The sequence below is a fragment of the Hypomesus transpacificus genome, chromosome 10 (assembly GCF_021917145.1).
Source record: "Hypomesus transpacificus isolate Combined female chromosome 10, fHypTra1, whole genome shotgun sequence".
Classification (NCBI taxonomy): domain Eukaryota; kingdom Metazoa; phylum Chordata; class Actinopteri; order Osmeriformes; family Osmeridae; genus Hypomesus; species Hypomesus transpacificus.
Genome location: NC_061069.1, coordinates 10,074,671 through 10,100,766, shown reverse-complemented (window position 1 = coordinate 10,100,766; position 26,096 = coordinate 10,074,671). Strand labels below are relative to the sequence as shown.

Genomic DNA, 26,096 nt, shown 5'->3' with positions numbered 1-26,096 from the left:
CTATGTTAAAACATTTGCCAACATAGTTGTACATATGTAAAGGCTTTGGCTACTATTATGACATATTTGTGATTTAAAATTAAACCAGATCGACCGTTATAAACTCACATTCCCTCATTCAATTCTGGCTACCATTCACGGAGAATTGGTCTTTGTAATTGATAGAGGTTCGTGGCATGATGCAGCCCGAATTATGATTAAGTCTTTCTGACAACTGTCCGGTTCAAACCAAATCTTTACACCATGCAGTAACTGAGTTATTATAAATCGTGATCTAGTGAGTTCCTAAAGCCATTTTAGGCCAAACTGACCTAGGATATGCAGAAAAAATGGCATTTGGTCAAATTTAGTTTTCAGTGTCTTGTTTGCTCATGGGATCTTGGTCTCTTTGGAGATACATGACTCTACTTGTATTAAATTATCATAGCTACAGTTTATTTAACTATTATACACTGTATTGAAGCTTCTCTTTTGTCATTCTTGTTCTCTATCGCTCTTTCACTAACACACACACCTACACCCACACACAACGCACTCGCCGTAGGCCAGGCCTTGGACTGTTGCATGTATGTTGGTCTATTTCTGACCATGTCTTGTCTCTATGCTTTGTTTCCAAGAGAACACATGTGCCTAGTAACCGCAGCGTCCAACCAATTTGGTTAACTTATTTGCTCTGAATAGTTTTATTTATGACCATGAGATATTAGCTCTAATAGTCTTGAATGCAGCCTCCCTCATGTTGGCTTTGGGATTGGGAGCCTAACACAGGCTGTGCGGGTGAATCCATCAAAATGAAAACAAGATGGGTAAATCAAATCTATAATATTTTAAATATGGGAAGAATAAATGTGTCTTCTCTTCCTCTTCCAGTTCCTATTTGGGTCCTGATAAGAGCTTCCAAATACCTCACTTGTCCTAGTAATGTTAGACTGACATTTTGAATTTAAATTGTGCGTCTGCTAAATGACTAAATGTAAATGACTAAATGTAAATGTAACTTGTGTTTAAACTCATGGACTTTCTCATGCATATTCCCTATACACTTTTTAAACTTTCCTAAATCCTTATTTATTCAAACTAAAACTAAAACTCCAATCAACCTACAAATACAGTTCAGAATAAATGTGCCCATCAACAAGATGGTTCAAAAGGATATTCCACATACTGTTAGCTTTATAGATATTTTTAGAGGTAATAACTCAATCACTTATATGAGCAACATTATTCTTGCCTATTCTTGGTACGTGGCACATTGCTTTCATCACTCCTAAAAATACTATGAGGACAAGTGTTATTAACATAGAACAATCAAACATGGGAGATGTCCAGGGCACGCAAGCACACACACACATACACACACGCGCACACACTCACACACGCATACGCACACATTCACACACACACACACACACATATGCACTTGCATATGCGTGTGACTCACCCACTCACACACACACACATACACACTGTAAGGAGTCCATGCTATATCTGCATGCAAAATGCTACGCTGATGCAAGACTTAGCAACATCCCAGAGGATTGTAATATCCCTTCCTATTGGTGGCCTTCCAGAATGGGAGTGGCTTGTTTACTCCAGAAGAGAATGATTGGTTTAGACACAGCCCTTACCTGTAGATTAACCAGGTAAATCACCTGGTTACACTGCCGAACAATACACTGCTGACAAGCCTATGTCTATGCATGCTATATAGGTGTGCCTAGCTGTCAATGGCTCCACAGGAATTAGTGATAGGTTGAATAAGCCAATGAGAGTTAACCCCAAATATTAAAACTGAGTGCATTGTAGGCCTAAGTCAGACGAAGGAGACCTTGGAAAGTGTTCATATTTAGACTTATTTTTTGTTTTCCTGAAACTGCTCACTTCTGCTTTCGACAACATCAGCGACTGCCATTTTAGTACATGTGGTAAAGCTGTCGAATTCAGAAATAACCTCCATGGTCAGTGTGTATGTGTGAGAGCAATTCTTTTGCGTGTACTTTTATAGCCACATGCTTATCTCCATCATGACAGCACCCGAGACAGACCTTTCCCCCAAACCATCCACCTTTAGCTGCATCGACAGCCTACCCCTCTAGCCCGAAGGCCTTGCAGCCACATTATATCCACTAACACAGCAGGTAAAGTGGACTACATATGGTTACGAAAATAGTACTCTACCTAAACTCAACTGGTTTTAGAGGTCATTTGGGATATCATGTTGAATGTGTGCATCGTTAGAACCACAACAGTTGTAAAAGCTACTACTTTTGAAATTTTTTGAATCAAATAACCACAACAAATCCATAGACTATAATGGACTATTTACACATTTGTAATCATATGTCTAGAAATATCTTCCTTTTTCTAAAGTGCCAAAACAGCAATCATGTCAGGATATCAAATCGGCTTTGGTTGTGTTGAGTAGCTGATTATAGGCTACAAGTAATCCAACAGATTAACGAGTATCCTAGGTCTAGGACATTTAAATGTTTTCTATAGCCTAAGACTTTAGAATGTGTTTATAAAATAATAGGCCTAATCCTACGTATAGGCTATGAAAACACCTGAAGTTGTATGTAGGCTATCAAATTCATGTTATTAAGGCTATAACTAATTAAAAGTTCAACGTTTTTTTTTTTTATTCTCCTTGCTTTTTTATTGTATTCAATAGGCAATTCTGAATGGTTAAATAAAACAACTCAAACAGGGTTAATTCATCAATCATGTTAGGAAATTAGAGCGATATTGGCAAATAGGCTGCGTTTTCTATTCGCCTGTGCGGCATTGGAGGAGAACGTCAATGCATTGTTTAGGAGAATCTGAGTGAAAGCCTTTTGTTATTGCGAAGTTTTTAATCTGGGGATTTAAGGAACATCACATGCTCATTCAGGGTAGCGGGTGCGCTCCCGCAACAGGAAAATAACTAGCATAGTTCTTGATCCGGGATAAAATCCCTGAATTCCAACATTTAAAAAAACTTCGGACGTTTTCTGACTTGACGCAGGACTTTAGTAAAGTTTGCCAGAGTTCGCAAGATAAAGTGGATTCCACGCTGGGACAACTTTTCCTGGAGGAACACAAGCGTCCGAAACGGGTGATTTACGACCAAAACATGACGTACAAATACAGCCAGCGCTCTTTAATGGTCCTATCGCTACTGGGGATTCTATCTGCGATCATGTCCGTGCTATCGGTCATTTTGATTTTTCAGCTACAGTCACAACAAACTGCCGTGAAGGAATCTCCCCCTTTATCTCTTGTGCCAACTCATGTTTGGGTTATGCTGTTACCAGTGTCTACGGTCCTCTCCGCTCTGTCCCTCACTCTGAATCTGAGCTCAGTCGTGGTGTGCCTTCTACACAGTTATTTTACAACGGAGATATGTCGAGGAGAGGAAGACACGGAGAGGTACCTTCATAATCTATTAATCATTGGCCGGCTACCATTAAAACATTTTTTTTTTCTTGATACACCTGTCAAGCATTAGGCCATCGGCATGTAGTCTACAGTGAACTTCAGAGTTAGCTCAAAATAATATTTGGCATTCAATAGGTTATTATTATCTATTGATGATCCAACTAAAAGTTAATCATTCATAATATTTGCTTCAGAGTGATGGAGACCTGCGTCGTTTGCTGGACGACCCCCCACCCGTCACTAAACTCCTGAACAATGGGCACCGCTCATTATGCACCCAGTCCACGGCCCCAGTCTGGGCCTTTCCCACGTTGTTTTAGAAAGCTAGCTGCCCGCTTTAGGACCTCTCAAAGCCCCTGCTTTAGACAGGACATTCCTTAACTCGCGGGGACCAACAATTCATGGTTTTCGACATTTTAGTTTTGCACACACATTTTATATCGGCACGCAGCCAAGAATGTTAAACTTTTTTTTTGTTGGCAAATATGTTCCGGTAAGGTTTGTGGGTAGGATGGATAACGTTTATAAAGCTAATGGTATTTTAAATGATGACCATATTTCATAACAAAAAGACACAGGCATAAATAATCAAAGACCATTAAGGAGCAATAAACTATATGCAATAGGGTCACCGTATACAAGTTGTATTTGTTACTAACTGATCCAATTGCGCCCTCTCCCATTTTCTTTGACAGGGCAGACTGGTTCCTATTGGATAGCAGAGCTGTCCGTCATGTGGCCATTGGTCTGTTCTGCCTTGGGATTTCAGTGTACTTGGCAGGTAAGAGGGTATTCATGACGAGAAAGATAACAGGCATAAATGGTACAAAATAAATGTTAAACCCACATACTGTTTGAACACTTGTAAGTACTTTTATTTTGACAAAAGCAGATTAATTCATTAGTCGTCACCTCCGTTCAGACTAAAAAAAACTACAAGAAACCTTAAATTTTCATTGACCAAAGTGAAATACAATCTGAAGATTGATCAGTATCCAAAGTCCATTTGGAGCAAGTCCCGTTAAAACGAAGCGATGCACGAGATTGAACAATACAGTCTTTGATAAGTGGCAGTACGACTGAGAAGTCTTAATGCAGGACCTGGCAGGCTGGCTGGGTCTCCATTCCAGTGAGTGGGTATGAAGGTGGGGGCAGTGATCCATTGTGATGGAGGAGGTGTTGACCTCTGAACCCTCTCTTGACCCTCTGGTGGGAACAGAGCCAGAGGGCAGCAGATCACGTCCCAGAGCTATGCCTCTCTCCGCCTTCCTTCAGCGCGGACTGGTCCACAACCCGCCTCCTAAAACACCAAAACAATGATGAGTCAAGAAAAGTCACACGAATAAAACCTCTTCAGATTGCAAACATGGTTTTCCAATCATCACATGGACTAAAACAATGCGCTCAACTGACGCAATGGCTTTTTCTGACCTGCCATTTAGAAATACACAAAATAATTCAGGCAAGGAGAGTGAACTCGGCTGTTGACGTATCTATATACCTGTCTGTGTCTTAATCCTGCAGCTATGTCCATATACATGCTCCTGGTGTTTGAGGATGAGACAGGCATAGCCAGTGCCTGCGTCCTGTCCTCGGGGGTGCTGGTTCTGCTGGTGATCGTGACCCACTCCCTGGTCAAAGCTTGCCACGCCACCAAACACTACCTCGGAGACCACCCCGACACCCTGTACCGGAACGATCACGGGGGCAGCCCCTCTGACGCCCGGCCCTGTGAGGTGCTCAGCGCGGTGGACAAGCCTCGCAGGCCGCGCGGTGAGTCCTACCTCCACCGGCAGTTCTCCTACCCACCCTGTATTGAGCCCAAGCAGCAGCAGCGGCACTCCCCCCCAGGCGGGCCCCAGAGCCACGGCAGCGACAAGGACGGCTACAGCAGTGGGGGCAGTGTCCCCCGCATGCACAGGACCCTGTCCACAGAGTCAGGCCTGCTGCAGGCCCAGACTAAACCCTGGAACGGCATCAACAACGAGATGAGAAGTGTGCTGGCTCGCAAGTCGGGCGCCTCCAGTAAAGACTCGACGTTGGTGTGACTCGACGGTGTGTGGAGGAGTGGGGCGAGCCAGGGCTCCACTGGCTGTGGATATGCAGGCTGAGCTGGGCCGAGTACGACAGCTTACTGACGGGTTTGCCTCAGTAAGACAATGCATCCTCAGACTCTGTGACAGTGGTCAACCTGGTAACCATCACCAACTTCAATAGGCTCATATCTGTAGTATGTGGTGGATTAAACACTGTCTTGTTTCTGATAATATTATTTTTAAACGATTTCAATTGTTTATAAATATATCACTACACTTGTTACAGGCAAAACATTTTAGAAAATATACAACTTAAAATGATGAAGGTATTTGTAGATTATTATGTGTAGAGTCTGTATGGCACACACACACTTTAAAAAAAAAACACACAAATATGGACTTGGTTTGTATTGAATATTAAACAGCAGTGATGGTACACAAGGTGATTGTCCACTGTAAATTACTAATCAATGCTATAAAATACTATGGGTGGTTGTTGTTGAAACACACTAGAAAAGACATTGCCAAAAGTGTTTGTTTCACAGTGTTAAAAGCCTAGTTGTACTGTATGTACTGTAACATGTAGTCTGCATACTTGTTCTGAACAACTTTTGAATTAAGATATCGTTAAAAGAAAATAAATGTGAGGAGAGTGTGAAACAACAGACTAAAAAAAGTTGCCTAATTCCTGAGCGAAAGCAGCGGTCAAATGACAAGGTCATTTTCGTTCATCTTTCTTGAATTTTCAGGAAATATGGCTCACTCCTCCTGTCTACGAATAGCTTTGGGTGCCTTTGCTGCGGAACTACTAACCTTGGAGAATGGCAGTCAAAGGTCATGAGGAAGTGGCATGGGGATGTGGTGGGACTGCGTGAGGACTTGGAGAGAGGGTCGCATCATGCATGCTGCATGCACGAGTGGGTGAAAGGGGATAAAGGAACGGAAGGGGGGGGGAAGAAAGACAAATAAAAAATGAGAAATTAAAATCCGAAGCCTCTAAGGGTTGATGTAAGAATGTTTAAGCATAAGATGGACATGTACAGTAAGTGTTGGTGCTAGGTTAAATCTGGGATGATGTGTTAAATAGCTGGATTGGTTGATGGGATCTCATAAACATGATGGAAGTGAGTGCAAGGAATAGGTTGTATACAGCACACAACACACAAAATAACACAACAAATTTAAAGATGACAAAATGTGGAAATTGAAGCCCATTCCTTGCAAAAAGACTATTGTTTATACAGTGTTTCCCACACATAGACTAATTTGTGGCGGTGCCCCACAGAATCAACACCGGCCGCCACATATTGCGTTTCGTTATAATTCTTTTTTAATGCTATTTAAAACACGCAGCGTATTCGTTCAGCTGCATTTCCTTTCCCTGCTCTCCCTCTGTCTCTCTCTCACACACACAACGTCAGCACACATTATCAACAAAGTAGATACGCCGTTTTAGTAAGACAGACAGCGATAACAGCGAGCCACATAAGTAGAGTAACTAAAAGTCTAGGAGAGTTGAGGCTACCTTTCACTAGGTACCTACTAACATGTCTTAATCGGCTAGACAAGTGCGTTCCCCTTCATTTTTGGGGGTGAGCAGTCTCACGAGCCATACTTACGCGGCGTCATGAAGCCAACCAGCTAAATAGTTATTTAGCACTAACGTTGCTGCATATATGCAGAAATTGTTTACAATATTTTAAGGCTTCGACCAGTGCTGCTCAAGCAGAAAGACAGAGTCAGGGAGAGAAAGAAAGAGATTTTTTAGGTCATTGAAGAAAGAGTAGGAGAGGAGGACAGCATCCAACATGCTGCCGTGAGAGCCAGCAACAGGTGAGGTGGACAAACAGATGTAGAAACAGCCAGGTAAGACAGAAGGTCTCAGGACAAGGGAACTCATGTGAAGGTGTGAATCGTTTTTTAATTAATATTTCATATAATAAAGTTCTGTGTAACAAATTATTTACAAATGAATTATTTTTACCGCCCCCCCCCGTCTGACATGGACCCCCCCCCCCCTCCCCGGTCAGACACGGCCGACCGACCCCCACAAATTGCTTTCTAATCTGTGGGAAACACTGTTATACGTATTAAGTCTGCGGCGGTGGAACATGTGTATAGCGGATGTGTTTGAAATGTGCTGTTTGCAGTGGGTGCACTTGTTTGAAACAGGGTGTTTCTACTGCCCCCTACCTGCGTCCTTGGGTGTTGCTGATTTGCTCCTTCATGCTGATGGCTTGACGAAGAAGGCCGTCTATACTTTTAAAGTACAAGCTGCTATTTGTCATGCTTTTAACAGCACTAGAAATAGATGGACAAACAAGTGTTATTGTTTTGCAAATAATACAAAGAAAACTGAATTATTAAGAATATATGTGAAGAACATGTATTCAGGGACGTTTAGGAAATAATTCAGACTGTCCTTACACAAACACATATGAAACACATATTCATTCACACTAGGGGTGTAACAATACACTTGGCTCACGACACACAACATATCACGATGCTGGGTGTACGATACAATACGTATCACAATATTTTAAATGAAACCGAAATTCGATTAAGAGATTTATTTCCAAAACATTAAACATTTTCAATAATTTTCTTTATTGTACATACAATTTAGTTAACTCAGTTCAAGCGATTTCTGTGAATGCAATGAATGCTTTACCTGCATGCATATTCCACAGTGTATATTGCTCCTTGACTTTGCTCTTCCCAGCTTTGCATATCTGTCTGCATATCAACAGACATTAGTTCATTGATTACACATATTACCACAACCTATATCACTGATAAGAGGCCTCTGGCTGTAACAACGTACCATATCAACCTTCTGAATCACTAAAGAACAAGATAATTTATTTGCAAACAGCGACCGAGCTGCAAACAGACACCTATGTGACCGTTTGTTTTAGACCTATTCAATACTTACTTTGTGTTGCACTAGTTCAGGCAGCGACCTTCTGACGTGTTCTTGCAGGCGATAAAGAGCCACTGATGGTTCGTTGGCTAAAACGTACATACTCTCAGTAAACTTGTCAGTCACTGCAGACAAAAAGACACAGAAGATGTGGGTTAGTTATATCTTGATCCTGATGACAAGTAAGCTAAAACTGAACCTATGTTGTCACAGCTTTGTTAACTGGTGCTAGCTACAAATCGGTCTGACAGCGATACAGTTCCAGATTTAATGTTTAAGATTCGTTCATTTTGGTTTACCTCGTTTGACTTTCACTTGCATCTCCTGGTCCTCCATATCATACACAAAACGACACTTAATAATATAGTACTATGTTGTTACACAAAGCGTTGTTGCTAATGTACGCGATGGGTAAATACAGCCTTCTGTTGATTTTGGTTTTGATTCTAGATACAGCCTGCCACTGTAGACATATTGCAGGGTCGGGTAAAACTGGCTAAGATAAAACAAATCTAATTTCCGGTTGTCTTATTCCAAACTTCAACATAAAAGTCATAACATTATTTGTATTATTGGAACTTCAGAAGTAAACTTTATTTTTGTGGTTTTAACGGAACAATAAAAATGTATAGATTACTAGATTAATAAATACATAAAGAAAATAATATAAACTGAATTCACAAGTTAAGGCACGTTCTTGGACGTACTCTTATTTTACGGCCAAACTAGTAAAAGCGGAAATGCTATTAAGAATGACTTCCCTATTATAAATCTGGTACACATACCACAAACCGGGTTAAACGGTGCCTGGGATTAATAGTTCCTACACGATTGCACTTGAACAATACATACTCATATTATTTTGTCATGTTAATGTTGTAGGCCTAGTTTAATTGGATAGATGTATCAAACGTCACTTTAAGTCTACGGAGGGGATTTTAAAATGTGATTGAACTGAAAAATAATAATATAAAAAGTGAATTGCATCATGGGAATTTATATAAAAGTACTTTCAGTTTGATCTCAGGAAGTTAGAGGAAATTATGCTTGCGTTATTTGCTTACATTTGTAACTGAATATACTTGAATTCATGGCGAATTAAGTGAGGAAATTAAAGGTAACAAACAATTATTTAGTTTCTTAATTGCTTAGCTTGAGTAAATATATATCTTAAGTAGCCTACTGTCAAATATGACACATCTTTGATGCATTAGATCATAATGCATGCGTGAAATTACTGTTTATAGGATTTTACATTTTACAAACTGGTAATGTAGGCTGATAATGTATTATTTCTTTAGGTCACAGAGACAATGGAGGACAAAGATGCTGACGACAATCTCGCAGTACCTGTTGAACCATGCGTGCCTCATGGTATGACAACTATCATATTTACATTTTGGCCTCGACCAAACAGTTAGTTAAAATGATGACTTTTGATTACGTTTACGATTACGTTTTTATTACTGCTGTAACTTAGCATTACTAAATAATATTTCCAAAACATGGCTAGACAGTAATCTTTCTTAATGTTAACTAATGATCTGAATCACATTTTGCAAATAGCATTGCAATGCATTTATGCCCACACAGGAAAGCTGTGCAAAAATAAATGTTCTCCCAATTCTTGTCTAGTGGCAGAAAACTTTGACATGGATGAGGAGATTTTGCTGAAATACGCCACCACTCTAACCAACAGGCAGCGTGGGAACGAGGTCACAGTCCGACCAGCTACTTTGGATGGTAAACTGGCTCAAGCCCAAACACCTTTCTCTGACACTGTTAGAATTCGATTTGTGTAAATGCAATATTTTATTAATCAGTTTATTCATATTAACAAGAGACTTCTCTCGTCGCCAGTTTTGTCTGTTCACCAACTGGCCGCCCAAGGAGAAGTGTCACAGGTGGTCATACATCTAAACAGAGGTGAATCAGTCAGACCATTACAGTCCATGTACACAGGTGTTGTCTCAAGCCTACTGACTAGATCAGGGTACTCTGCCCTGATCCTTGTAGCTACCATCCTAAAAGTGTTCATCCAAACAGAATTGTAATCAACATGACTAGTCTTGTCGATCATAGAACGTTAGTTTAAGGATCAAGCAGAAACCAGCAAAGCTAGCTCCTCAGGAACAGGCTTGGAGGTTCCTGAATACACTGTTTGCGGTGCGTTGCAGATCTCTCTCTCCTGAACAGCCAGGATGAACGGGGTTACACTCCTCTTATGTGGGCAGCGGCGTTTGGAGAGAAAACCACGGTGGACTTCCTCCTGGAGAAGGTCAGAGAACACAAGTTTGGTAGTGGGTGGTTTGGGGTTCAGCTGTTTCTCAAAGGGCCCTCTGCCCGCAGCATCTGTTTCACAGCGTCACTGCGGTGACTATTTTCGAAGAGCATCTTGAACTGTAGAATTTATCGGTTTAATCTCTTGGGGTGCTGGTGAGTTCCCTACAGGACTTTGACCAGTGGCTTCAGTGTAGTGTTTGTGTTTTTGCTGTTGTGCAACAGGGGGCAGATCCCAGAACCATAGCTTTGGAGAGAGAGAGTGCCCTGACCCTGGCCAGCTCTGGAGGTTACGCTGACATCGTCAAATGTCTTCTGGAGTACGGTGTAGACGTCAATGCTTATGACTGGGTAGTGTTATAACAGTCATTTATAGCACAGTATGGTCACTAAACACATGCATGACAATGTACTTGTGTATGAGTAAAGGATCTAGCGTTAACATTTCTGAAGTAAAATGGATTAATGTATTTTATGGAAATATGCTGTGTGATACTTGTTGCATTTTTCCAGAACGGTGGTACTCCTCTGATCTATGCTGTAAGAGGTAACCACGTACGGTGTGTGGAAGCACTCTTGGGTAGGTAACACTTTAACCACTTCAGAGGGGGTCAGATGGCTAAGCGGTTAGGGAGTCGGACTATTAATATGTAATGTAAATGTAACTACTCACTATCTACTAGCCTACACTAAATGGCTTTCATGACATGGGCCAATATTATACATAATCCTTGTTTGTCAGATAAAGGTGCAGACCTGACTATGGAAGCAGACTCTGGGTACAGTCCCATGGCTCTAGCTGTTGCACTGGGACACAAAAAAGGTTGGTATCACTACAGATCAGAACAGTTTAGGATAGTTGCATATAAAAAAAAAACACTATTCTTAATCCTGTTCATGTGTTTTGGTAGTCCAGAAGGTGTTGGGTGATCATATTCTGAAGATCCTGTAAAAAGTATCGGTACACCAAGCAAGTCAAGATGTTCTCAGGGTCTTGGAGCTCTGTCAGACTGTAAGTGGACCAGGAGTTGACAAGGATCAAACACGTATTTATTACAGTTCTGAACAGTGGTTCCGTGGTTGCGTTGCATTCCATAATAATGTATAGTATGTGGTATGTGCATAGTCAGCGCTGAACATTCAGAGAAGATTACAGAGAAGTTTATACTGTTACTTCTTGTGTCCTACTCAATTCATTATACAGTATTTGACTGGTCTGAGGGCCGAGCATTTGTTAATTCAAGTGAATATGCAGCTGCAGTGTTTTATTTTGTAAACAAAAGCACAAATGAATAGTAATCAAGCATCAATCAAACCATGCATTTTTATATATATATATCGATACATTTGTCTGGGATGGCATGCCATTTGCAAGGCACAATCTCTGCTTCATAATCTTTCCAAATAAAAAAAATGTACTCAACACCAATACAAAATCCTGACATTGAGTCTGTGGAAGTCCTCTTGTGTAAGAAATAAAAAAGTTACGATCTTAAACCAGGTCATATTGGTTCCACATCCCTCTCCTGTGTCTCAGTTTATGGTAACCCCTGTTCCTCTCCATCATCTCCCACCTTACAAGGTCCTCTGGTTCCGTCTCTCTTCTCTCATCCAGGAACGTCACAAAGCTTTCTCCCCAAGGACATCTAAGGAATAAACAATAATTCTCCCGAAAAAGTCGGCACTGTTCTCAAACACTATTTTTAGGTTGTGCACCACAGAGGCCTCACGAATGGGAAAACTGTGGGTGTGGAGTTAAGAACTGGATAAGCATGGCAGTAATGACAGAAGCGCTCAGGAAAATATTGTTTGTTGAGTGTAGTGGGTGGGCGGACCATAGCATCCCCCTAATACCGACATATCTGTTATGACTCAAACTAAGTATACATGATGACAACCTGAATTGGCAGAATTGTTAGTCGTTTAAATGATTATTTAATCTCCTGTGTGCGCAGTACTGTAAAGGATATCTGTGCGGAATTGTCGTCTTCTGGATAAAAATCACAGATTTTTGAAAAGCTTCCATCTTTCGGTGATCCTGTGAAAACAGTATGTTTTGTAGTGGTTAGACATGGATGCAATCCAGCGAGAATGTGGTCATTATAGCCTAGGGTTAACGGTATAATCCATATGACCCAGTTATGTAGGACTACCTTCCATTCTACATGTTTTTCCGGAAAAGCCCCCTTGAAACTGCAACCTCAGTTCGGACACCTGGACCGGCTGTGGAAATTCTAAGGCAACCCACTGGGTGTCACCCTGCAAAAAGCATGCCATCCAAATGCTGTGTCACTGTTACTAGACAGATCAAGCACACCAACGTCAACTTTAGCGGGCATATTACCTGATCAGAATGCCAACATGTTTCCTCGTTATTATCGAACATGTATTTCTTCCCGAATTGCTTAACGTCTCTGTTCAAAACCGAACTCACTCTGTAGACAACAGGGACAGTGAATTGGCAAGTTTATAAACACTGTAAAACTGTGGGCTTTTCATATGAGATGCTACCAAGACAAATGTAGCCTAAAGCTATTCATGTATTTTGTTTATAGATATAAAAATATGTCATGCACAAAGGTACTCGAAGTTGCATTCTTATGACCACGTGTGTTTACATTTAGCCGACTACATTTCCAAACCTGCTTTGTGTTTCCCCGCAGATCAACGAGGAAGCCATGTCTGATGTTTGCAGTGAGGGCAAGTAGACGTATTTAACTACGGAAGAAGTAAAACATTTTACGACAGAAATGGCAAGTGTTTATTGTATCCTTTTGTCCACTAGATGGCAATGTTGTTCATTTATTATGTACTTTCCCTTCTGGAAAGATTTTTTTGCAGTTTTATCAGCTCTAGGCAAAACAAACACTGTTTCATGAAGATAAGAGGTAAGACCAGACGTCCAACAAGTGCTTTTTAAAAGCCTACAGCCAACTAAATGTTCTGACCTGAATACCCAAACATACTCTATTTCACCCTATTTGTCAATGTTAGCTGATGCCTATTTTTGTTGTTAGTTATATTCGCCTACATAACGGTGGTATTGTGTTCAGATGCTACATGAAGGAGGGACCTTCTGCGTCTGAAAGGAGTTGTCCTCGGGCCAAATAAAATAGTCATTTCAAATTTGAGCTGAATTCATGCAACCGTTTGGACGTCTAAACGAGAAGGAAAGTAGGCGGTAGCAACGTACTGGATGGGCAATGATCCGTTAACACACATTGTAGTCATAATGTAGGCTATGTCTGAATGTCCATGGTCATATAGCTAAGTAAAAAGGACAAAACGCAAATAACATTTACATTTCTAGCTAACCATATGCCACAGGCCACAGACATAGGGTCAGTCAACAGCAACTTTTCTTTTGTCTAGCTTTCTGCCAGGGAAGGAGAGAGGGGAGTGGGTTGTTTTTGTAGGAGATCTCGCTCATTTCAGATGGACCTCATGCTGAGATACGGATACGGTGCACTCGCCTCTGCGGATAATCAATACGTCTGAATTACAGAACCTGATGGAACGGCCCTCTGTGAAAATTGCAGTTTGGAAGTGGGTGGTTTGGGGTTCAAACAGCTGTTCTCAAAGGGTCCTCCACAAGCAGCTTCTGTTTCACAGCAGTACTGCGGTGACTGAAACACCAGGCGTGTGGTCAAAGCATTTGGTCAGTTAAAGGATAACGTATGATTGATGGTGCACAATTGTCTTGTGTGTGTGAGAGAGGTGTGTGTGGGCGAGAGAGAGATGGAGCGGGGGGGGGATTAGTTGATATAGAACAGAAGATGCTGTAGAGAGCAAGAATGGACAGAAAAAGAAAATACATTCTGCAATGTGTTGTTCTTTTTTTCCAGAAGTAGGCCACATAAGTGGTTGGGTAAAGCAGAATGCAGGCAACACAATGAGAGACGGAGAAGGGAAAGGTGTGTAATAGGCTACCTTCTTTTTCATGTAGCTTTCAAAAACAGATGGACAAAAGATGTGCAGGGAAAGAGGAAAATGAGGGGAAGTAGATATGACAGATGCACAGGAAAACATGGTGTTGAGGCTGAGATGGAAGCTCTAGGTCAGCTGACTGTCATTCGAGAGGTGAACAAGCAAGGCCTGGCCTGTGGGCTTAGTGTGATCTATTCCAGGGGTTATGAGCAGTGGGCACTTGTGCAAATTGCCCTGATGAGGGAGGTCGTTAATCCTGGATGCTGGATGAGGAACACTGGAGCCGGGACAGCAGGAAACAGATCTTCACCCTGCGTCCAAATGCATAAATGTCCATAAACGCCGGAGTAACTCACCACACTGCCAGTTTGAATGAACTAACCTTGTTTGCGGACTTGCTACATAAAACTCTGCCTGGAGACATGAATCCTGAAGAGGATAGCAGAGGCATTTTATGGTCTGCTGGGCTGGTTTTGGTAACACCGTGAGGCTGTTGAAATGGGTTGTAGACAGTCTGCCCTTGTTGATTTGATTAGGCTCAGCTTTCCTTAGGCGATTCCTTCCAGCTGAAGCAAGTTGTTGGGGAAAGCTGTCGTTAATGCTACAACGACAGCCTAATTTCTCAGAGCCATGCATCTTTATTACACCGAGGAGAAAGGACGGAAACGTGAGTGAGATCATGTTGTAAATGCGGTCGTACATCAATTCGGTTTAGTGACAACATTTCATGCGCTATGAGGCTCCCTTCATTTTAATAACGTTGAAACTAGGCAGGCGAGCGAGGCGCATCTGCCCGCTGCTGGAGCAATTAGCGGTGTGCTTGGAGAATCCGTTCCGTTTCCTGGCAAGTAGTGATGTGTCGTTCGTGAACGATTCGTTCATTTTGAACGAATCCTTATAAGGACTCGGGAGTAACGAGTCCTCTCAACGAGTGATTCGTTCATTTCCCGACTCGGTCTTTCTACGAGTCTTTGGATCATTTTTCACGTGACCTGCATAGGCTCTGTAGCTTGAGGAAACGAATGATTCGTTCCTTTCCCGACTCGGTCTTTCTACGAGTCTTTGGATCATTTTTCACGTGACCTGTATAGGCTGTAGCAAGAGGACACGAACGATTCGTTCCTTTCCCGACTCGGTCTTTCTACGAGTCTTTGGATCATTTTTCACGTGACCTGCATAGGCTCTGTAGCTAGAGGAAACGAATGATTAGTTCCTTCCCCGACTCGGTCTTTCTACGAGTCTTTGGATCCTTTTTTCACGTGACCCGCATTGTATTTTTTAGTAGAGGAAACAGTTTCCTTATTCCCTTTCGCGTGGCCGCTGTTTTAGTAAGACGTGAATGAATGATATTCGCTCAAGTCATCATACTGACTGGTTTTGTTATTTTCACTTTACATTTACACTTACAGTTTAGTGCAGTGTAATTGTTTGACGTGATAATTAAATGCTAGTGTGATAATGCATGACCAAATCATACAAACTCATGATACATTATTTTAATGCAGGAATTTATTTTGAAATAGTATTTGCTGGTGCACATGTCATGCACTAACCTACAGTGGACGTATAGGGGCTATACGTCCTTTGCAGTGGACGTACAGCCCCCAACCCCCCCCCCCCCCCCCCCCCCCCCCCCCCCTGAAATGAACAAATGACTCGAAAAAAGATTCGTTCATTTTACTGAAGAGATTCAAAGAACCAAATCAGTAAAAAGAACCGAACTTCCCATCACTACTGGCAAGGCGCTCTCTCTCATTTCGGTGGTTGAATTTCCTACGCTGCAATTTGAGTGAGGTTCCTTAATAAAGCCATTAAGAAGCAAAGCATTTTCACAATATGCTCTGCTGCCTTCATTACAAAGCACAATCACTTGTCATTCATTCGATTACAACAACGAGTCATGGATGTCAGTTCGTGACTGGGTTTCCCCCCCCATGGAATGTGTGTATGTGGTGTGTGTTTGTGCTGGTATATGTACACGTGTGAAGATTATGTGCCCTCCTTTCATGCCATCCATTCTTCCTCCAGGCAGGCAAATGCCTGCATTCGCAGCTCTAAATTACAGAGTGAGATTGATGGTAAGGATTGACAGGATGGTAAGGATGACAGGTAAGGATTCACAGTGTTCTCTAATTGCCTATTGAAGACTACAAGGCAGCAGAGTGGAATACAGTCCCATGTGGATGCAGTCTGCACCAGGTACAACAGAGACCTGAGCAACACAATATGGCCACTGAACTGAATGAAAATAGGTGTATAGCTGGTGCAGGAGATTGATTTTTAGATCCAGCGTCGGCTGTAATTTCTTCCTCTTCTTTCCTCTGAATAACACCTGCCTGCTACTTATAGCTTGTGTCAGATAATGATCTGAGCTGTAAAGATGTTGTATATGCTGCTGACCGCACTGGAATCAATCAGGAAGAAATATCAACACATGATTTGGTTTTGTATACTGTGGCAATGCCAGGTTTGAAGGAGAAGCGAAAACATGAAGTAGGCATGGAGCCGAATCTGTATGCTTGCCCTTGTGCATTGTCTGGTACATGGTGCAGCCCTCTACTGCATGTGTGGATGTGCTGAGGGGCTGAGGAGCTGCAGCTGGACGAATTAAGGAGGTCCAGCCAATCCTGCGCTCCAGCGAACGAGTCCCCGCTGGTCCTACGACGGGAGTGAGACCAATCAGACAAGCTCCTCCCCCCTCCCCCCCCCCCCCCACCTGCACTTCCTTCCTCCTGCTCCTCCACTTCCTCCCCCCTTTCCTCATCCTCCTCCTTCCAACCTTCCTTTTCTCGTTCTTCCCCCTCGATCTCCTTCTCCCCTCGATCTCCTTCTCCCCTCGATCTCCTTCTCCCACTCCTCTTCCTCCCCTTGCTCCTCGCCCTCCCCAAGCAGGGCCAGACCAGGGGCTGGAGTCTGAGGGAGTAGCAGGGTCTGAGGTAAAGACAAACCTTTTTCTGGGTTCTCCTCAGGGTTTAGGCTCATAAGAGAGACGAGCATGTCCAGTACACCTACCGCATGTCATATCAATGCTGGGTCACTGAGGCCCTTCACAAGGGAACAAGGTCTATAAGGCTTATTGAATTGACCGTAAATCTATTGGCTGTGTTCCACCTTAGCTCAGCCAGCTGGAGGGGGGTCGGATTTGAGAGTCACTGAAGGTGTGTGTGTGTTGCCCAGTTGCGTCAAGCCTACCCAGTCAGTGTTTAAACCTCCTATCCTGTTTTGTCCTAGAAGGTCCTTCATCACAGTTAATCCCCCCCCCCCCCTTCTCACCAAATATTCTGCCGTTTGAGAATGACAGAAGATTCATGTACCCATGTCCTCTGTACTCCAGACAGTCTGTATCTCATCAGAAAGATTCACCCCTCCTATGTGTACCCGATGTCCTCTTCTCAGCCAAACAGACCAACACCATGGAGCCTTTCACTGTAGTGACTCTCTCTCTCTCTCTCCCTTCACACGTTCTCACTGTCTCCATTCATACAGCATGTTTTATCTGCTAATGCATGATCAATTCCCTCTAAAGCGTTTTACCATTGACTGTAATACGCGTACAGAGTTTAGAAGGAATGCTTTGCCTCTGGAGAGAGGTTAGTGTGACGATCTGTTGCCGTTTCTTTGTCAGCATGGAAGAACATTACTGTGATGCTTGAGCATCATTAGAACTGCTCAACCCTGAGCATGAGACGGGTGTGCTGTGAACTCCGATGGCTCTGACCAGAACAATTTTCAGAAGCTATTCAGACAAAGCACCCTGCTTCACCATACCCTGGCTGTGTTTTGTCAGTCACAAGTGGACTGACCTCTAATAGGGCACCGTCCAATTATACTGAACAGCCGCCATTGGTCAACGACTGCAAAACTAGAGAGAGAGAGAGGAAAGAGAGACAGCTGCTCGTCATATTCTTTAGACCGTTGGTTTCTCCTCTTAGTGTTTCAGTGCTGCAGCGCTTGTCTCCAGGGAGGTCAAAGATACTCGCTGGAGACAAAACAGCACGCATCTCTTTGTCTGGAAACAGCCTGAACAGGGCAACTTAGCTTAACCTCGGCAAATTGTAGTTATACAAATAGCACCTCCAATTAGGAGACCTCGGTCTCATTAGCTCTGCAGAGTGCAAGTAGCAGGCACCTGCCTGGCTCCCTGTGCGATGAGTGTCTGCAAATAGGTGTGTGTGTGTGGCTGTGTGTGTGTGTGTGACCGTCAAACCAGAAACGGAACATCATTTATAATTCACCGCACAATGCAAGTAAAATAACTGACTATTTGGCAAATGGACCAACCACAACTTATTTGACAACCATTACATATGACCCATTTTTAAATGTCAGGCCAATCATTTCAATCGGTTTCAATTTTGATCCCTCCCTATTTTGTAGTTGTATGGTATTTCTAGTCGTAGCTGACCCTTCCACAGCTTGTTTCTCCTGTGTAAGCAGCCCTATTTGTGGGGGCTGCCAGTGGACCTTGATTGCTGCCAGGTGTTCAAGTGCTCCACTCCACCTAATTGGTCCTAATTGGCCCAGGCAGGCCACAGTAACACAAACTCTCCTTTAGACCTCCAGGGTGGCAACAAAGTGTGTGATGGCCACTTAATCAGGCCCCTACCCCTCCTACTTCTGCATTGTGCGCATTGTGTGTGTGAATATATGGATGTGTGTGTGTGTGGTGTGTGTATGTGTGTGTATGGATGTGGTATGTGTGTGTAGGGTGTGGTGTGGTGTATGTATGTGTTGCGTGTGTATGATTGGTGTGTTGAGGGTCTGGTGTTGACAGGGTCAAGTGTATTATGCTGGAGCTGCAGTGTTTGTCTGTCCAAGCAGCTCTGTAATTGGGGGCTGGTGTGCAGAGAACGCCTGATAACACGAGCATGAGGCTGCAGGAGAGAGAGAAAGAGAGAGAGTGTGTGTGTGTGAGAGAGAGAGAGAGAGAGTGTGTGTTTGTGTCTCAGGGAGAAAGTGAATGGACAAAGGGGGTGCCTTTGGTGTGTGTGTACTGTGTGTGTGCATGTGCAGGAGTGTGTGAAGGGGGAAGGTGAATGCATAAAATGGGTGCTGATTTTGTGTGTGTGTGTGTTGGGAGTGTGTATGTGTGTGTGTTAGGAGTGTGTGTTGGGGGAAGGTGAATGCACCACCAGAAGGTGAACTGGTGGTGTGTGTGTGCGTGCGTGTGCATGGTGAAGGGATTGTGAGGACACAGTCTAGTGGGGGGGGGCCAGGGGGGTTAGAGGGGGAGCTGGGGGGGCTCCCCAGTCAGCCAGAATGGCAACGTCATTGTCTGGGTCGATTCACCGGGTCTCCCACCTATTCATGCAGCCAATCTGGTCAAATCCAATTGTGCTGGGGTCTGAATGGGTTCCAATCACCGCCGTAAGTGCTCCCAATTTCCATTCAAATGAAGTTCAAACACTTTTACTTTAAATCCCATTCCAGAGCCTCAGACTCATAATGTGGTCCCCGCAATCCCCCTGCCCCCCCCCCCCCCCCCCCCCTCCAGCCAGGTGCCTCTACTGCTCTCAATGTCAAAATGTCCCTCGGAAATATAAGATGGAGTTGGCCTGTCACAGAACCATTTCTGTTGGCTGCTGCCTCTCTCTATGATGCTATAATGCCTCTCTCTCTATGATGCTATAATGCCTCTCTCTCTATGATGCTATAATGCCTCTCTCTTTATGATGCTATAATGCCTCTCTCTCTAGGATGCTATAACGCCTCTCTCTCTGTGATGCTATAATGCCTCTCTCTCTATGATGCTATAATGCCTCTCTCTCTATGATGCTATAATGCCTCTCTCTCTATGATTCTATAATGCCTCTCTCTCTATGATGCTATAATGCCTCTCTCTCTATGATGCTATAATGCCTCTCTCTCTATGATTCTATAATGCCTCTCACCGACGACATTCGGTGGAGCGGCGGGGAAAGCTGCCAGCGCATTTGAGATCTGAGTTGTGTCGCTTCTCTTGTGTAAATGAAGGGAGCTGCATGTTTTTCTTTCCTTTGTGGAGTCGACTCCGGAAGAAAAGCCATGTTCCTGCAGCTCCTGCCCCAGGGGGAAGAGAGCCATCACTCGTCTCCTGCTGCAGCTTTTTAAAAAAAGAAGGAAAAAAAGAGAGAATCGCTCAAACACCTATAATAACATGTTAACCCTCAGTGTGTAAATCATCTTGCTCACATTCTCACCCTCAGCAGGGATGAACAGGGGACATTATTCAGGTAGGGGAAAAGGGTTTACAGAACACTGAGGCTCCATCAGGACTCACCTTTCGGCAAGCCCTAATTAACTTCCTCTGTCAGCAGGCAAATGAACGATCTGTCCGAGGACCAAGTGGTTCTCTGCGACCATCCATCTCTGGTCCTCTACCCTCAGGGCAGTCTGCGGCCCGCTCTACTCACCTAGTTCCAGGCTAGAGACAGGGGCAGACCTGATGTAGAATAGGACTGGAATGTAGATCAGATCCTGATTTGATTACACGGTGAAGTACATTAAGGTTAATGTTTCGAGATGGATTAAGCCGAACCATAACACAATTTACGGACTTATCCCTAACTACTATTCGTTTGTCAACATTGAAATAGCGTCTGAAATTTGTATTGCTTGTAAACTATTTGATTGAAAGTAAATAACTGAGGTTGGTGTTTTGTCGTACTCTTACACACAGCATCCTGTGATTTACACAAACAATCCTGTGTGGATGGTTTTGCTGCACGACTGTGTGTTTGGGGAGTCTGTGTTATTGAACTAGGCCACTTAGTCTGGCATGCACATTTTGGGGTTGGACAAGGACTCCTCAACAGTAGTCGAATCAGTGGGTTGGAAAAGGTCGTGATGCGGAATACTGTGATGTGGAATGAGGGAAATGATTCGGAAACCCAGGCCTTAATCTGTGCTGTGTTAAAGCACGGGTGAGTGTTCAGGGCAGCGGGGTGTGTGTGTGTGTGTGTATTTCTGTGAGTGTGTGTGCCTGTGTACTTGTCCGGCGCCTGAGTGCTTGGTGTGTGTGTGTGTGTGTGTGTGCGGTTGCACATGTATTTCCAGGCGTGTGTGTCCAGGCGTGTGTCTAGTCATGAAAGCATGACCTATTCTTTTAGTTCTCCGCTTGTTTCTCTGATACCAGACTCCTCATCTCTCTGTAGCTTAGCGACACGTATCCCCTGATTAGAACCGCGATTATGCTCCTCTGGACACACATTCAGTGGGATTTCCATGATGTGAGGAGATTGGATGATTCCTGTGTGCACTTCACTTCCCCTGCCCACAGAACAGTCCTGTGTTGGAAAGCATAATGAATTGACTTGTTATCTGGCGACAGTAGACACAAGCGATGCATTTTTGGCATGGAAAATCTGTGTTGTTAGAGCTCGTCTCTCTGGTAACACATCTTGTTCACATTCAAATTCTAATAAACTCGCGTGTTGAAAAGGGGGAGATTACATTTGCAAGTCTATTCTGAAAGTTTGTGCACATTGTACAGTAGGGTGGGTAGCCTGGTAGTCCCAGCTATATCTTTGCTGTGTCTCAATCTTCACAAACGTTGTCAGTACCTGTGATGCTTCTCCTCAGTCAGAGGGTTGTAATATACGTCTGCTTTGTTTGCTTGTTTAGTGCCTTTATTCTACCAACCCTGCAGGTACAGGGCCTCCGTGGGAATACCTGAACTTTTAATAGGTAGGAAACCTAGCACAGTAATACATCACTGTCAGCCTGGACTCAAGTATAGTGGAAATATGATTTGGTTCCTCTGCAGAAACATGTTACCAAGCATAACATAAAGTGGTGTAGAATCCCTTTATTCCATTTCATGTGAGTTAGCAAACTCTAGGCTTAACAGAAATGTCCCCAAAAATGTGTCTTGACACACAATTTGTCAAAGAGAGAGAACTTTATGTTAAATTCTCAACCAGGTCCTTCATACACAGCAGGGTAATTAGATTAAGGTGGATTAACTTTGTGCATTTCAGGTCTATCTTGGTGATGGTTGTGAATAAGATTACCAAAACTGATTTAATTTGCACCCTGCAAGTCCCTGCTGCGACAGGATTCATCTGGATTATCTGAGATTCAGACCACCGTACTAACCCTTACCTCAGGAATGAACATTCTCCTAAACTTGAATGAGTTCACACATTGTCCTTGTTGAAAATTAACTCAAAAAAAGGAGAGGGGGGGGGAACAGAATACCACAGTGTCTGACTATTTCCTCAAAGACATGCTCAGTGGCTCATTCATCAGTGAGCAGCATATTAGCACCATCACTGCTAATGCTTGTTTGCACCTCTGGGCTGCCCCGCTGCGAGAATGAGCTTTCAAGGTCCAACCTTTCACGCCTCTCATCTCGAGTGGGCATAAGCTGGGTAAATGAAACAGAACCTCCCATTAACTCTCCTCTCCCCTGCCTCTCCTCTCTCCTGCCTCTCCTCTCTCCTGCCTCTCATCTCTCCTGACTCTCCTCTTCCCTGTCTCTCCTCTCTCCTGCCACTCCCCTGCCTCTCCTCTTCCCTGTCTCTCCTCTCCCCTTCCTCTCCTGCCTCTCCTCTCTCCCGCCTCTCCTCTCCCCTACCTCTCCTGCCTCTCCTCTCTCCTGCCTTTCCTCTCCCCTGCCCCTCTTCTCCTGCCTCTCCCCTGCCTCTCCTCTCCACTGCCTCTCCCCCGCCTTTCTTCATCTCTGACTCTCCCGTGCTCGAGCGGATCCCATTGGTGCGGACCTCGTTCACACTGCCATGTAGACCACCGCCCAATCAGCAGATGGAGCTTTTATTGGAACTACTATATCACGCTGGCTTTCATGCTTGCTCACTGCCCAGTCTGGTTCAAGAATATAGATTATAAAGAGGGTTTAAATCAGGGCTTGGAGGATAATCAGCTGGGCTGAGGCTGAGGCTGGGCTGGGTTGGGTTGAGCAGGCACACAGTGCTGGCATTGACAGCCTTTCAATGCTATTCCCTGTAGTTTTACTGAGGAGGATTACATCCACATGCATGAACATGCATATCCACACACACACACAAACGCACACACACACTCACAAACTGATCATGTCATCATGAACACGATGAAAACGATCTCTGGGGGAGTGGGCATGTCTGTTTCACTGTACAGTGTGTGTGTGTGTGTGTGTGTGTGTTGCTATGTGGAGGTATGTGTGTAAACATCATTGTGGGTGTGTGCTTGCCTGTCATGTTGCATCCGCGTAGCCCTTCATACATAAATGCATTTCTCCTGACAGGAACAAATGGGCTCGGTGTGGAAGGATTACAGACGGGGTATCCTGACAGAGCATGTGTGCGGTGAGAGCGAGGCACTTATTAGCCCCGTCGGTTCGACTTTGAACTTTGGCGGGGTCCTTTGGCGGGGTCCTCGTCTTAAGGAACAGGATTTGGAGCCTGCGAAGCGCTGAGCCAGACAGCTTCAGTCTGCCTCTGCACGCTGTTAAGGACCGCACCACTCCCTTGCTTCTGCCCCCACCTCACCCCCTAACCACCACCCCCCCCTTCACCCCCTGCACCGCCCTCCTCCTCTGGTGTCTTTTTGATTAGCACAAATCCAAGCTTGTAGACCAGGATGGGAGGGAGGGAGAGAAGGGCAGTGGGGGGGGGGGGGGAATATTTGAGAGAAAGAAAGAGAGAAAAGGTCGGAAGAGGAAAAGGGATCACACGTGAGGTGAGTGAGAGGAAGAGAGAGAGACAGAGGGAGAGAGGCAGAGAGAGGGAGAGAGACATAGGTCGAGAGAGGGAGAGAGAGAGAAAGAGAGAGGTCGAGAGAGACGGGGAGAGAGTCACGTCGTGTACATCCTTAATCATCTTCCTCCGCAGCTTCAAACGGCGCGGCGTCGTGTGAGATGTGAGACGGCGTCTTGAAAGAGAATACATCCATAATTTTGAATCGCGTCCGACAATAAGCTGTGTACAAGTCAAGAAATAAAGAAACCAGAGAGGCGATCTGATGAGCAGGGGAGAATGAGAAGCTCGTCTGCTTAAGAGGGCCGTCGACGACTGCAATTAGTGCAGTCAAGTCAGCAAGTCGCTGCCAAGGAGGTAAACAAACTACGGAGGAAGACAATCAAGTCAGGCCCCCGGATTTTCCCTGCTCACTTATTCTTCCCAGAAAGCATTGCAGAGAAGATGATATTCAACACCTTTTGAAAAATAAATTGTTGTCCTCTTTGGCTCGCCAGACAGCGTTTTTTTTCAAAGGAATCATCGGTTTAATTACCCCCGGCGGTGAAACCAATTAAGAGTTTAAACTCAATTAAGTTGTTGATGGGGAGGTTTGTTGTCAAGTTAAAGTCTTGTGATGCTGCGGGACTGACTAGAGAGCCCCTGCAGGGAGTTAAGCATGTCTGCTGTAGGCATGTCTGCTGTAGGCATGATTTGTTCTTTGTATAATTATTCTCACAGGATGGAGGCATGGATGGATGAATGGATGGATGGATGGATGGATGGAGGGAGGGAGGGAGGGGTAGGTGGACAGAGAGAGAAAAGAAGGTAGGATGAGAGAATGTGAAGGAACAGATATCAGTTCCATTAACAGTGAGGGTGAAGTCCCCGTGTGGTTAAGGCCACTACTTTTGAACACCCTGTACAGTTCTGCACTGAACGCCCACACAAACTCACAAAAACTTTAATTGGTCATTTGACAATTCGATTCAATTACATGTATGCCCCTGGAGCAAGATATAAAGTTGGAGAGTGTTAAGATACAATTAGGAATTTCTTTTATGTCATAAAAAAACGGTTAAGGAAGCTGCACAGGGTTTCGCACGACAACAGATTGGATATTGTGCTGCTAGGACTATAATTTACTATTTAAACTCGGGTTTAAACCACGAAAATTACATAGTGTGGATGATATATTGAATTGCAAGACATGATGTTGAATGTACTGAATCAGAGGTCTGTCTCCATGCAGCAGGCTGGGATTAGTCTGGGTCCATGCTGCAGGCTGGGATTAGTCTGTTTCCATGCAGCAGGCTGGGATTAGTCTGTCTCCATGCAGCAGGCTGGGATTAGTCTGGCTCCATGCAGCAGGCTGGGATTAGTCTGGCTCCATGCTGCAGGCTGGGATTAGTCTGTCTCCATGCAGCAGGCTGGGATTAGTCTGGCTCCATGCTGCAGGCTGGGATTAGTCTGGCTCCACGCTGCAGGCTGGGATTAGTCTGGCTCCATGCTGCAGGCTGGGATTAGTCTGGCTCCATGCTGCAGGCTGGGATTATTCTGGCTCCATGCTGCAGGCTGGGATTAGTCTGGCTCCATGCAGCAGGCTGGGATTAGTCTGTCTCCATGCAGCAGGAATCAGCCTCAGCCCCACAGGGCCTCTGGGAGCTGCTCTGCACAGAGCCCAGGCTGGTCCCACCGGACCAGGGCTTCTCAGCCCAATGTCCACATTGCAGCCCTCCCTCCACAGACACCTATTCCTCCCTCTCCCATCCTCCCTCTCCCATCCTCCCTCTCCCATCCTCCCTCTCCCCCCCCCCCCCGTTCAAGCCTCCATCCTCGGCCGCCTTCCGCAGCTTT

The 26,096-nt window shown here is 44.3% G+C and overlaps 5 protein-coding genes across 7 annotated transcripts in view; 3 read left to right on the top strand and 2 right to left on the bottom strand.

Annotated features, from left to right (window-relative positions):
• Positions 1-2,827: 2,827 nt before the first annotated feature.
• On the top strand, positions 2,828-6,260 carry tmem221 (transmembrane protein 221). Its single transcript, XM_047028485.1, has 3 exons — positions 2,828-3,408; positions 4,113-4,198; positions 4,942-6,260. Exons 1-3 carry the CDS (start codon positions 3,113-3,115, stop codon positions 5,463-5,465), a joined length of 906 nt encoding a protein of 301 aa, XP_046884441.1. The 5' UTR covers positions 2,828-3,112; the 3' UTR covers positions 5,466-6,260.
• On the bottom strand, positions 4,271-8,893 carry borcs8 (BLOC-1 related complex subunit 8). Of its 2 annotated transcripts, XM_047028486.1 has the most exons (6): positions 8,679-8,893; positions 8,392-8,504; positions 8,128-8,192; positions 7,647-7,754; positions 6,267-6,358; positions 4,271-4,717 (listed from the first exon to the last, which is right to left on the bottom strand). In XM_047028486.1, the coding sequence occupies exons 1-5, from the start codon at positions 8,713-8,715 to the stop codon at positions 6,289-6,291; spliced, it is 393 nt and encodes a 130-aa protein (XP_046884442.1). In that variant the 5' UTR covers positions 8,716-8,893; the 3' UTR covers positions 4,271-4,717; positions 6,267-6,288. The 2 variants fall into 2 exon arrangements, with proteins under 2 accessions (XP_046884442.1, XP_046884443.1); XM_047028487.1 differs by lacking the exon at positions 6,267-6,358 and having other exon boundaries at positions 8,679-8,874.
• Positions 8,894-9,191: 298 nt separating this feature from the next.
• On the top strand, positions 9,192-12,156 carry rfxank (regulatory factor X-associated ankyrin-containing protein). Of its 2 annotated transcripts, none has more exons than XM_047027522.1 (9): positions 9,192-9,496; positions 9,681-9,753; positions 10,015-10,122; positions 10,240-10,305; positions 10,557-10,657; positions 10,885-11,010; positions 11,173-11,239; positions 11,402-11,482; positions 11,576-12,156. In XM_047027522.1, exons 2-9 carry the CDS (start codon positions 9,693-9,695, stop codon positions 11,587-11,589), a joined length of 624 nt encoding a protein of 207 aa, XP_046883478.1. In that variant the 5' UTR covers positions 9,192-9,496; positions 9,681-9,692; the 3' UTR covers positions 11,590-12,156. The 2 variants fall into 2 exon arrangements, with proteins under 2 accessions (XP_046883478.1, XP_046883477.1); XM_047027521.1 differs by having other exon boundaries at positions 9,193-9,496; positions 11,571-12,156.
• Positions 11,691-13,368, bottom strand: LOC124472592 (nuclear receptor 2C2-associated protein). The gene is made up of 5 exons (XM_047027523.1): positions 13,302-13,368; positions 13,004-13,094; positions 12,813-12,918; positions 12,630-12,697; positions 11,691-12,402 (listed from the first exon to the last, which is right to left on the bottom strand). The coding sequence occupies exons 1-5, from the start codon at positions 13,337-13,339 to the stop codon at positions 12,280-12,282; spliced, it is 426 nt and encodes a 141-aa protein (XP_046883479.1). The 5' UTR covers positions 13,340-13,368; the 3' UTR covers positions 11,691-12,279.
• A 3,320-nt stretch (positions 13,369-16,688) lies between these two features.
• ncanb (neurocan b) overlaps positions 16,689-26,096 on the top strand; it is a 30,258-nt gene continuing 20,850 nt past the window's right edge. Inside the window, exon 1 of the mRNA XM_047027125.1 lies at positions 16,689-16,695. Within this exon, the coding sequence (XP_046883081.1) occupies positions 16,689-16,695 (7 nt within the window). The remainder of the gene's footprint in view (positions 16,696-26,096) is intronic.